The 13234-nt window shown below is 41.8% G+C and overlaps 1 protein-coding gene across 1 annotated transcript; it reads right to left on the bottom strand.

Annotated features, from left to right (window-relative positions):
• Window positions 1-412: 412 nt before the first annotated feature.
• LOC143125372 (cadherin-1-like) lies at window positions 413-12180 on the bottom strand. The gene is made up of 16 exons (XM_076286765.1): window positions 11953-12180; window positions 11519-11633; window positions 9652-9908; window positions 9101-9250; window positions 8873-9016; window positions 8626-8770; window positions 8293-8465; window positions 6266-6394; window positions 5548-5733; window positions 5182-5426; window positions 4454-4596; window positions 4144-4368; window positions 3320-3544; window positions 2963-3093; window positions 2337-2480; window positions 413-1196 (listed from the first exon to the last, which is right to left on the bottom strand). Exons 1-16 carry the CDS (start codon window positions 12001-12003, stop codon window positions 987-989), a joined length of 2673 nt encoding a protein of 890 aa, XP_076142880.1. The 5' UTR covers window positions 12004-12180; the 3' UTR covers window positions 413-986.
• Window positions 12181-13234: the final 1054 nt, after the last annotated feature.

Genomic DNA, 13234 nt, shown 5'->3' with positions numbered 1-13234 from the left:
CATGGATCCATAATACTGTGCATCCTGATAAAGTTACCTTGGCCTTTGGAATTAAAATAGCCCCACATCATCACAAACCCTTCACCATACCTAGAGATTGGCATGGTGTTATTTCAGTTAGCCTATTAGTTGGTTTGATGCTCATTGAGCTCAATGCAAATCAACTACATCGTTAGGTGAGTGAGTAGCCTACACTGTCCTTAACCTGGCAATGCCTAATCAAGTAAAAAAACTTTCCAAGTCTGCATGTTAGTATGCTTTGGTAGACCACACACTTTTCTTGCCACCCTTCCAAGTTGGATCTTCCCACTGTTGACTCCAGGGATGCAAATTGTAATATTGCAAAGGGTTTAAGATTAACTTGGGAAGACAAGTAAGCAGGCTTTCTCCAATCTAATGACCACACACACGATCTAGGTGTAAGAAGTTTATTTAATAAAATATTTACATCGTCACCTTGAATCTGAATGCCATCACAGTCCATAAAAAGCACATACTTCAAAGAAACATTAGAGCATCATGCAAAACAATCAGAGGGTAAAGGAGGGTAATGAGCAACATAAAAAAGCTTGACAAATAGAAAACTGATTTTAAAAAATGACCCTTTCTTTAATACGCCCTCAACAGACTGAGTGATTAAATTCTGTTAAAAAACTGTTTACAACAGAAAAAAACCCTGAACAAGCAAAAGTGATATAAAACATTTAACAGACATGTGTCAAGGCTGTATGCCATCTGAGGAGCAATTCCGCTCAATGCCCAATTCCACTCAGTGCCCTTCAATTCAAATGGCCATCAGTGCTAGAAAAATGGGCTTGCCCTTGCTTTACTGTCATTATTTAAAATATAACAAAGCATGTAACCTTCAAGATAAAGCCCACCATCAGATTAAAAACATCTTTGCTGCTGAAAATGCACGCAGGAGTGGCTTTTGTTTAGAACGAGATGGTTTAGGACAGTTGTTCCCATTAAAAGAGTGCGTCCCCTCATTCCTCCTCTCCTCCACCGTACATGTCGGCCAGCTTTTTGAAGCGCGGGCCCCACTCGTTGATGCAGTCGTAGTCCTGGTCGCCTCCTGAGCTGGAGGAGTTGAGGGAGCTGAGGGAGCCGGCCTCGGAGCCCGCGCCCTCGTAGTCAAACACCAGCAGCGAGTCGTACGGTGGTGCCGTGGGGTCGTTGTCAGCTGCCTTCAGATTCTACACACACACACACACCATTAGCAAGGGGATTAGAAAGATGTCACCAACTCCTTCAAAGCAGGTGCAGACCTACCAATCGTGAAGAATTGTTTTGAGTAGCACCTCGAGCCGGGAAAAAAAATGCAAAAACAAAAACAAACAGCCATACTCGCAAGACACATTTTGGATAGCGACCCATCTTTAATGTCGAATATCTTTCTACCGGTAAATGTGTTCCTGAAAGTGCAAACTGAATCTTTTACAGTAGCTCTATAATGTTGACAATCTGTTTTAGAGCCTAATAATCCTGAACTAAAACACTTGGGTTGATAGGGACTGATGTGGATATGTTGTCCATTTTCTCATATGTGGCCTCTATTCAATCATGCCTGGTATTATTACCTCTTTTCAATCCATTATTATTAAAGATTTATTATGTACAGAAATACATCTATCGTCCATGTTATGCCAACATATTTAATTCACCTGGATATAGGCTACAGTAGATAGAGGCTATATCCAGAGGCCGGAGGCTATATCCAGAGGCCAGAGAAATCTGCTGTTGTCAGTGTGCAGTCTATCCCTTTCCTCACAATAGGCTACTTTTTTTTTTCTTTTTTTTACAAAAAAACAAACATTAAATGTTCAATTATTACCTGCTGACTAATGCAAATTACTGATTGCTTTTAAAGAATTCCACTTGCACATGCACTGTTTCTTTCAGATCGCAGTGTCTTTCAGCCATCTGTGAGGCTGCAATGATTAGTTCTACATTATCCCAACTATTTTTAGTTTCGCAAAACGGTAGCTGGGGGAATGCAAAGTCACCTCATCAAGTCTTTCATTTAACCCACCGTTGGAGAAGAAAAAAATAACAAAGAGAGGCCACTATGCTTTGCTGGTCATTCTCACCTTCTCTCTCTGTATCTCATCCTCACATGAAAGAGATTTGCGGGAGATTCTAATTCACATGCTCAAGGAGCTTTCCAGAGAAGTTGGATGTCTGCTCGTTTTGCATACTTTTAAGTAAAAAATCAGAGTGGCGTACTTTGATGTGGAAATGCATGGTTGCTACGCAAAATGCATACGGTTAATGCATAGGTTAGCAGGTCTGCAGGTGTGTAAAACAGGCAAGTCAAGAAAATGTGGTTGACTTACATCATCAATAAAGTTCCCGATATCTTCAGGGTTGGCAGGACGTGGTCGATACTGTGGTGCGGGCATGAAGGTGGGAATCACATCATTCCTGAATACTTCTGGCCGGTTATCCAGGCCTCTGTGTAGCACACTCAAGTCATAATCCTGAGAGAAAGAGAGAGAGAGTGCGTGAGAGAGAGAGCGAAAGAGAGCGAGAGAGGAGAGAGCGAGAGAGGAGAGAGCGAGAGAGGAGAGAGCGAGAGAGAGCGAGAGAGAGAGAGATGAATCACCAAGTTAACCACACTGCTCATATTATATTACAATGAAGAGCGACTCCCAACAGGAAGTACAAAGTTCCACATGCATGAAAGCAATACAATGCAATCATAATGTTATGTAATATCCATGCACACCGGCAATATCTGGTATTGCACTAAGTAGCTTTGTTGTTCCAACCAGGAACATGACTCTTTTCATCAGTTTGACACACTGGGTAACCCCCTTAGCGTTACATGGGAACCCAGTTACATTGAAAATGTATAAAAGGGGCTGAAAAGGGGAATTCCTACACTGCGTTACTTTAAAACGTTGGGTGGAAACTGAGCTAACAACACAGGTAACTAGCGACATCTGAGAAATGAGCTCACCTGGTCGTCTTCTCCTCCGCCTTCCTCATCATAGTAGTAGATGTTGTCCCTGATGTCGTCCTCTGGCAGGAGCGGGTCCTTCTTCATGTTGCTCTTCCTCCTCATGAACATGAGCAGAAACAGGACCAACACTGGGGGGCAGAATGAGTCGTTTAGGAAGAGGCCTGGCAGCAGAGCAACCAACTCCAACAGCAGGGAAACGTCCTAAGGGCTTAAAGGCTGTACACACACACACTGTGCCGGCCGCTGGGCTCAGTGCAGTATGTGAGCAGTGAGTGCAGCACCCCCCGCCCCCAAAGACACTTTCAACCCTTCACCTCAATCAAAATACTTAAAACAAAGAGGGGAGATTCTTACAGAGTAGGGCCAGGACGCCTCCCAAGATTCCCAGGATGACAGGAAGCCCGAATCCTGCTGCACCGATATCCCTGTCTGTGCAGGCAAAGTCAGCTCCCTTGCAGTTGCACACTTGGGCTTCTACAATGCTTACTTGGCTCAAGCCATGGGTGTCATGAACATTCAGCCTGATGCTGTATTTTGCTTCCGGTAACTTGGTTTTCAATCGGAGTATAATGCCAGTATCTGAAACACAAAGCAAGAAGATTCTATGAAATAAACCATCAGTAATTATTTAAATTAAGCTTATTCACTTATTATTTAGTATGTGCATGGCCAGCTAATACCCAGTCCCGTGTTACAGGTTTTTACTAAGATCAACTAAATAAATGAAGTTTCATATATATATATATATATATATATATATATATATATAAAAAAAATATCAAGGACTTTACACTCCCATTTCCCTCAAATTAAAGACCCAACACAGCAGTTTGAGGCAAGATACACACTGTAGTGTACCGAGAGAGAGAGAGATAGAGATACTTTATTGAACCCCAGGGATCAATGTTAATACCTAGATAGATATAGATAGATAGATACTTTATTGATCCCCAAGGGGAAATTCAAAGGTCACCTACTATAACATTCAGATTTCTAATGAGGACTACCAGTCTTTAGAGAAGCTCACAGACAATAATAATAATAAAAAAAGTATCCTAGCTAATATGAATGATGTCCACACAAACTATAACATGAAGAATAATATTGTTGGAGATCACTTTTAGAGTAATTTTGAGAACGATAAAATACGGCCACACTACCCCCCAGAAGAGACGTACTTGTGTCGTTCATTGTTGCTGTCCAGTTTCTGGCTGAGTCCCCTGTCATCTCTACTCCGTAAGGAGGACCGTTACTTTCAGTGTCTTGATCTGTGACTGCGAGCAGAATGGGAGGTGGCTCTTCATTGCACACCTTCACCAGCCTCTCCACCACTGCTGGAGGGTTGTCGTTCACGTCCTCCAACTTAATAATGAGCGTTCCAGTACCGGTCGCAGGGACCGAATCTGTTGTGGACAAAGGAAGGATATTTAAATCAGTTAGGGTAAAAAACAGAACTGAACAGAAGTTGTCCCAAAGACAGTCACATACCATCATCCATAGCCAGAATCAGGGCTTTGTACTGGCCGTCTTTGACAAAGGTAGATTCCCGGTCCATTTCAGTCTTCACTTTAATTATTCCTGAGTCTTTTTCGACACTCAGCCAACCAGCTGGATCGCTGCCTACTTTGTACCTGTAAAGAAGCCCTTTAAGTATTTAAAAAAATCCATTCCACTCCATTATAGACAGAATACTAGCAGAGATCATTTGCATTGTTTTTTTTTTAACTCAGGGCAGCAGTTTTTAGCTTACATTATATGCTTACATAATTGCAAAAGGGTTCTCCTATGTTTTCTCAGTTAGCCTTTTAAAATTTTATCAGATTAGTAAACAGAATGTGCCTTTGCAATGGAATGGAAATGTCTAAGTATCTCCAAACTTTTGACTGGTAGTGTCTATGTTTTTAAGTCCTTTTTAAGGCCTACAACTTTTTAGACTTCCCATGTTCCTGCAACATTTTAAACTTTTCCAGGTCCGAAAGAGTTTAGTTTAGTCACAGAGAAGTAAAGAAATATGCCTTTGATATTCAATTTTAAGAATTTTGACTTACTGAACACTCAACCTAATTAATTGAGGACTGTCAAAATATTTGGGGATAAAATCTAATATTGACAACTAATTGATTATAATAGATGTTGCAGCTCTATGGGGAATATGTGAGCATTTGGTAGGAATGTGGGAGTATGCGCTGAAACATCAAATTGGCACAAGCACTCACGTCACTTTCTGCTTCATAGCGGTGTCAGGATCTCTGGCCAAGTACTCCACTAGTGGGGTGCCAACAGGTACATTTTCAGGCTTAGAAATGGTCTTCTCTGCTGGATTGAAGATGGGAGCTTCGTTGACATCCCCAACATTCACCACCACCTGAGCAGTGGATGTTGGCAGAGCAACTGCAAACGGGATTTCGTTCTCCACTGCTACCACCAGCGTGTACTTGGCCACAGCTTCAAAGTCCAGAGGCTAGGTAGATGACCGCAGCAAACACAAACACTTAGTTAGGATGGAAGGATGGGGGAAAAAGAAGGAAAACAAACAAACAAAAAAACTTCATTCAAAAGATGGCAAGATCCATTTCAGACACCTTGGCAGTCTTGATGATGCCCTCCTGTTTGTTGGGGCCTGTCTCAACACTGAACATCCCTGCTGGGTCCCCACTGATGATCTTGAATTTGGCTGCTGAGGCAGAGGTGTTGGGATCATCGTCGTCCGTTACAGGCATCTTCACCACCACTTCCCCCACTTTGTTCTCAGGCACAGTCACCGTGTACTAGAAAAGCAAAACAACGTTAGCAAAAAGAGCTGTGCCTTGGACTGAAAAACATTCATGTTTTTATCTGTGGTGTGAACATTGCACTTATTAAGGACACTTAAAACTGTAGTTTTCATCATTAGCGATATACAGGTGCACTTATTAGCTTATTAAGGACACTTAAAACTGTAGTTTTCACCATTAGCGATATACAGGTGGATCTAAAACTATTTTGAATATCATAAAAAATGTAATTTCTTCCACGTAATTTATTTCAAAAAGTGAAACTTTCATTTATTAGAGATTCACACATAAAGTGAAATATTTCAAGCTTTTTTGTATCAATCTTGATTATTCTTGATGACCGTTAACAGCTAATGGAAATCAGAAATCCAGTATTTCAAAATATTAGCAGAATGAACACAGAAATGTTCCCTCCCATTTAATCTCTCAGTCTGGGTAGTATTACATTTTTTTGAGAATCACCTATAGTTATTGGCAGCAATGTGGCCAGGCTTTCACCCTTCCACCAAATTCATGCCTTGCTTACCTGAGATGGGTTAAACTGTGGAGCATTGTCATTGCTGTCAGTTACGGTAATAATTGCTTTGCACTCGGCTATCAGACCATTTCCTTCATTGTCAGCTGCTTGAATTTCCAAAGTGTACTCATTAATTTTCTGGAAATGCAAAAACAAATGTATAGAATTTATTCATTAGTCAAATACCAAAATGATTCTCAAATCTCAATCACTCATATCTCAATGTTAGTGTTAATAAGAGTACAGAGTAGGTTGGACTTCAACACAATGGAGGTCACTGATTCAGGTCCTACACATTAGACCAGGGGTGGCCAAACTACGGCCGGCGGGCCAAATGCGGCCCACCACGCACTTTAATCCGGTCCGCTGAGCATCATCATAGATCCGGCCTGCCAAGCTCTTTAATCCGGCCTGCCGAGCATTACAGTAGGTAATCATAGGCTGCTCGCTATTTTTTTCCAGCGATAGATAGCGTTGTGGTTAACTCTACTGCTAACTGCTTTACACTCTTCCTAGAGAACATTTACAATGTCAATAGCGTTGTGGTTAACTCTACTGCAAACTGCTTTACACTCTTCCTAGAGAACATTTACAATGTCAATACCAAAACAGCATGTGGGTCTGGCTCGTCAGGCTAAAAACAGCATGTTAGATTGAGATGATACTCTTTGTAGATGTCCATTGCAGCAGATCTAAGTTACGTTATGCTACTCGATTTAATTGGGAACGCGTTTGAGCCCCACGAGAGGGAGAGATAGCGGCAGGTTCCAGCTGGCTTGTCATTGCTGATAATTGATCTCCTTTTTATAAGAAACTTTTAAAAGGAAATCGCGAAGGAGACAGTGGTTCCCACAACTGACCATTTATAGGGCAGCCGTGGCCCACTGGTTAGCACTCTGGACTTGTAACCAGAGGGTTGCCGGTTCGAGCCCCGACCAGTTGGCCGCGGCTGAAGTGCCCTTGAGCAAGGCACCTAACTCCTCACTGCTCCCCGAGCACCGCTGTTGAAGCAGGCAGCTCACTGCGCCGGGATTAGTGTGTGCTTCACCTCACTGTGTATTCACTGTGTGCTGTTTGTGTTTCACTAATTCACCGATTGGGTTAAATGCAGAGACCACACTAAAAGTATATATACTTATAAACTGTGAGAGGGCACAGCACTCAGTGTGGCACCCTGACTCTGAGCAATTGTGAATGTCAGTGCACCACGTCTACTCACAGTGTCATGTCAACGTCACCTACGAGGACAAAATGATTTGCTATAGGCAGGAACTGGGTTAAACTGTCCATTCGCCTTATTCACCCGGTGGCCAGAAGGAGGCTACAGGGTACACTTGCCGTTACACATCAGTCCAGCAGATGGCAGTAATGCACTCCATTTGCAAACTGCCAAACAAAAAGCTCACAAAAATAGAAGAAGGGTTTTGCTGGCCTGCCAGAGTAACCAGAGACTTTCTAATGAGGCACTCAAAAATCCTCCATATAAATGCATGGGGCTAGTTTGTAACGCCAATATGGCAGTTGTCTACACATATCCCACCCCTTCCTCTGCAAAATGTCATGTGAATACAATGAGCCAATCATATGGTGTGTTGTGAAGACATCGTGCCAATCATGTGTTGTAAACTCGCTGCTGGAGCAAGATTGGTGTCATGAAGCCTTGCGCACGCGCATTTCTGCCGAATAGGATGCCCGATGAGTGCCCAAAGGACTTTGGAGTTTTTTTTCCATCTTTCTCTCCTACTTGTTTTCTATCAATCTTCATCATCCTAAATACTGTATAGGATGCCTCTGCATCAACTTTGAATTAGACCAAGGGAATGAAACACTTCAAACTATTTTCTTTAAATTCTACACATTGAGATGAGGCCATTAAGTACACTGGTAACAAACCTGAAAGAATTCATAATCAGAGAGTAGTCAGATCAGAACACATGATAAAGCAGCTCTTTTCCCCGTCACACTTTCCTGCTGTCTAAAAACACTTCAATATTTCAGATTACTAATCACAAGTATAAATCATGGTCAAAGTGTACCTCTTTATCCAGCCCATTGTTCTTCACCCTGATTTTTCCTGTTAAAGGATTGATGTCGAACATATCCTTTAGTGGTATTGGTGGATCTTGACTCAGAATTTTGTATCTGACGTCGGCGTTTGCATTTCCAGGCTCATCAGCGTCAGTGGCATTAACGGCCATAAACTCAGTGCCTGTACAAGAACAAATAAGCATCAAATTCACAACGAAAACCTTAAACACAACAAAGCCTAGAAAACTAAAGTGACCAAGCAACTAATTCTGACATGAAACAGGAAGAACAATATATATGCGTACACACACACACACACACAGACATTACAATTGACAAACCTATTTTTGATGCTTCTGCAACATTTCCCAGGAAAGGATCTTTCACAAAGATAGGCCTGTTATCATTTAGGTCAATTACAATTACATTGATTTCCATGGGCTCCTCTGCTTTACCACCACCGTCTGATACTGCATGGGCAAGAAGCTGAGGGGTAGGATAAAAACAAAATCATGAAGTTGCTAATAGTCACTTGGATGCCCCCAGTCTTTAAAACTCCAACAGGGTTTTTTTTTTAAAAAACATTACCGTATAGGAAGGCTGTTGTTCTCTGTCCAAGGGCTGAGTGACGTAAAGCCATCCCGTCGTACGGTCAATTGTAAATAGGGTGTCTGCCCCTTGACCAGTAATGCTGTAGATTATTTTCACCTCCTTAGCATAGCTGGTTTTTATCTAGAAGTCAAATTGATTCAGTTAATAATCTATCCATATTATCCCAACAAAACACACACTTCACCATCCATACCACACACCTACCTGCACCATCTTAAATGGAAAAGGGCCTCTGGAGTTTTCAGGAAAGTTGATGGGAGGGATAATCCAATCCCTCTTCCTCCTCTTTAGACCACCAAATGACTTTGGAAACACCAGGACTGGCACGGTTGAAACTGCTTCAGTCGCATCAGGCTGTGGAGTTAAAGTGTGACCAAATGAACCAACAAGCTAATACACTTTACACACTGAATTATCTTTAACCAATTCAAATGTAATCAAACAAGTTTTTACAACTGATTGTGACCCAGGGGCCGCCATTCTGACATTCTGATTAAGACACCACCTGTGGAACACTGTTGTGAGGTAAAAGGAACTGATTCTCACAGTGAAACTACATTACTGAATGCATGTCATGGGCTACCCACAATGCCTTCTGACCAATGGGCTGCACACCATTGGTTGAAAACCTCTGCTATAAAACAAAGGTGTGCATTTCCTCTGAACACTACAGACTAGTAAGACAAATTGCAGGTTTTAAGAAAAGTCAGTCAACAGAGGTCAGTGTTGTTCCATCTTGTGCTGCCTGTGGCTACCTGGTGCAAGTCCATCTGGTGCAAGTCCACCTGGTGGTGGTGGTGGTGGTGCTGGTGAGGCCGGTCGAGCTCCACACGAACAGCAACTGTGTGCTTCCTGCCTTGGGAGTCCCACGCGTGCAGTGAAAACCTCTTGTGTCCATCATGCAGGGTCACTTGTCTCTTCAGCTTCACTGTTCCATCCGTGTCCACTTTAAAACGGCTGTCTGCGGAATCCAACACAATTCGCTTGCGGCCGGTACAGTCATCGAAAACCACTGCAGAGGAAAGAAAGGAGGGGTGGGGGGGTTGGATTAGTGACTACTATGCAACACTGACCATTTCAGTCCATCCTCTAGTGCTAATGGCCACACTGGTCTCACTCTCTGACCTATGGGCTAGCTGTTAATGCTCTAAGTGGAGGAAGTGGCCGTTATCGTTGTAACCGATGAGCACAAATGAATAAATGGCCTTTTATGTGACCACAGTGCTGCTTTGTAAAGCACTTGATAAGGGGCCTCAGAAAAGCACAAAGAGGTTTTATCTTCTGTAACACATTCCTTCAAAAATTACAAAGCCAGCTAAAGATAAAGGATGAAGATGATCAGAAGATTACCATGTTCCTGTTTGCTGTAATTTTGAATGAGTGGTAAGAAACTAAACTAAAAGATGACGGACCAGAACAGGTCTAGTGTTATAGCATAGGCAAAGGGAAAGTACCCAGCTAACTGCCATATCATTTTTCAACTGAATGGAATGAACACACACTAGAGCACAATACCTCGTCAGCTAGACCAATTGAGGCTACAACCATCTTGTGATAAAAGGATGTGAATCTTTTTGGGGTTTTTTGCCCTCCCCATCCATTTTGTGACTTCGGAGGCTTCCGTGCTTGTGATACTATTTTACAGCTTAAGAAACCACACAGACACTTCCCCTCCCCCAAAGAGAGAGAGAGAAAAGAAAAGAAAAATCTCCTGCAGAAGCAGAACCTGTTTGTCCCACCTGGTCACGTTAAGGCTTGCTCAAACACACCCATAGAAGCCTGCAGAGACATTGAGCCTGACTGAACCTGGATGACCGAAACATTAGTGGATCTCAACTTTTCCAAAAGCTCTTACAACATAAAAGCAACACGGTAAAATAATTGATATCTACTCCCCTTGGCATCAATATGCAATGCCATATTTAGCGGTAACACAATACCCAGTTAATCAAAAAACAACTAAGAGGTCATGATCCTACCTGATCAACACTTTAGGTTAAAATGACTGCATTGTCTTACTTTAAAACACTTGAAACTACACAATCAAGGAAACTTAGAAGTATTCATGTCCACAACACAGTTCTCAAAATAAATTTGAAATTGGTCTGGAGTTTTTTAGTCTTCCGAGTACTTCAAAAATATAAAGGAAAGAGATCAACAGCCAGGGATGAGGCCAGCTGCACCTCAACAAACTGCAGCCATTCTTATCAGGTGGGGCAGCCCAAGGTCTAATGTAGCCCTCCTAGATTAATGCAGCAGTGAGAAAATGCAACATTTGATAGCTGAAACAAGTGTGGCCTTGTCTTCCAGATGCACCAGGGTCATCACAAGCTAAAACAAAACCAAAAATAAGGCACTCTACGTGCTGTCACTCCCCAAAACATATCTGAAGTTAATTCTGAGGTTAAGTCACTTTAGTATCAACTTTAGGTAACACTATTTGAAATATCTATCAGAATTATTTGAATAAATTTGCCTTGCACAGAATTAAATCGTTAACATTATAAGCTGAATGTTAAAAGTCACTGTATAAATCAAATAGGCCCCAGTTCATCATTAGCCAACACATTTTGAGGAGAAAACCAGGGCCTGGCCTTACTGCGTCAATCGCATAAAACGTACCTTTACCAAGCCTCCGGCCAATGTGAAGATGAACTCTATCGACTTTGAATACATAGAGTTCTGAATCAAAGCCAGGTGCGCATGATGATTTCTCCCCAGTTACACACGATGGTGCCTTGATATTTTAAAGAAAAATATACAATTAGTTAATGTTACGCTTAAAGCTCAATTGTAGAAAGCGCATTCACATAATTTACTCATCCTGTTTAACAGACTCAATTCTAATGAGTGATCCACCTGCCTTAAGAAAGAAAAAAAAAACCTAACCAAGGCAACGTTAAGTTAGTCCCTAGCGTTTCTTCAACTCAAAGGTAGACATTAAATTTAACTTCCCTGAACATTAATCACACGCAGGAAATGGGTTATAGACTAAAAAGTCTTTAAACAGCAGCTTGGGAAACAAAAAAACAACACGGCGTCAAAAGATAACCAACCTGGAGAAGGAGAAGTAAAGCTCCGAAGCGCAAGCACCAACAAACCTCCATCAGATTCAAACCCCTTTGTAAAATAAATCCAATAAATAATCCTGTTCGGATCCACTCCAAAAGAAATGTCTATGGCGCTCACGGCGAGACAAAATGACTCAGACCTCCAATTGCGGAAATAAGTATCGCCGCCAGGTAGTTTCGGCGAAAGGGTGACGTTGTAGGATACAGGTGACCTCGCCTATCTGATGATTAAAGAATCCGACCAAGTTTGGTCATGGGTCCTTTATGAGCATACAGGTAAACACGGCCAATCTGAAACCGCGTAAACAAATAAAAATCCAAAGTGAGTTGGGAATGTTAACGAGACAATCTAAACAACATCCATGAAAACTGAACATAGCCTAGTTCATTTTTCTATATTCGTGATATGATCTCGTCTTTCCTATCAATCCATTAAATGGGAAATGTAGCCTTGACTTTTCGTCTTAACTACAGAAGGCTATTCGTCTTTGTAAAAATTCAACATCGGTAGCTTGTAGAGTCTTCAGTCAGTAGCAACCCTACCACACCCACAGCTTAAAAGGTGAAGTGTGAGCTTCTCCCTTAATCACAACAGGGCTATTGTGAACACCATGTCATCAGAGTTTACTGTAATGACGACCCCCACATGTTCCTGGGATGGACTGGCTGTGGTATTAAAAGGAGCCATTCATCCTTGTGTAAACCACAAATGACAGCACCCTAAAGCCTATGCATATGTCTGCCTTAACTGTTTTTTTTCTTTCTACATGTTTCGGGTTGTGTCCATGGGACTAAATCATCTCAGTAAAGGGGTGTACCAAAAGGGTTGGTACAGGAGAACCATGTTGTGTTCTTAGAAATAGACAGAGCTACTTAATGTATGATATATCACAATTTTCCTGAGGTACCCTGTAGCCTATTGGTTGTTAGCAGTGGTTATGAAATATGAAGGAGGATAAAATGCTGCTTACAACACTCTTCCCAGCCAACACACCCATGCTCTCTTCTCATACACTCATTAACACATCTCAGCCCACACTAAATGAACCATCAGTGACCCATCTTTTATATATGGCCTACAATTGACCTGTCACAATTTAACAGTGGGTGTGGGAAGGCAGAGACAGCTAAACATTTTGAGTCAAATATGAGAACACAAGTATTCATGATTCATTCTCACCACATAATTACAACATACTCACATATGAAAACACTATTTATTATTATTATTATTTTAAAGGCAGTGTTGAGTGATAGCATTACGCCT

This window comes from Alosa pseudoharengus, unplaced genomic scaffold (genome assembly GCF_046254945.1).
Source record: "Alosa pseudoharengus isolate Yale_2024_CS ecotype anadromous, Long Island Sound unplaced genomic scaffold, YU_APseudo_1.1 YU_APseudo_1.1_scf_16, whole genome shotgun sequence".
In the NCBI taxonomy this organism is placed as follows: Eukaryota; Metazoa; Chordata; class Actinopteri; order Clupeiformes; family Clupeidae; genus Alosa; species Alosa pseudoharengus.
Note: the sequence above shows the minus strand (reverse complement) of the source record. Positions and strands in the feature narration are given on the sequence as shown.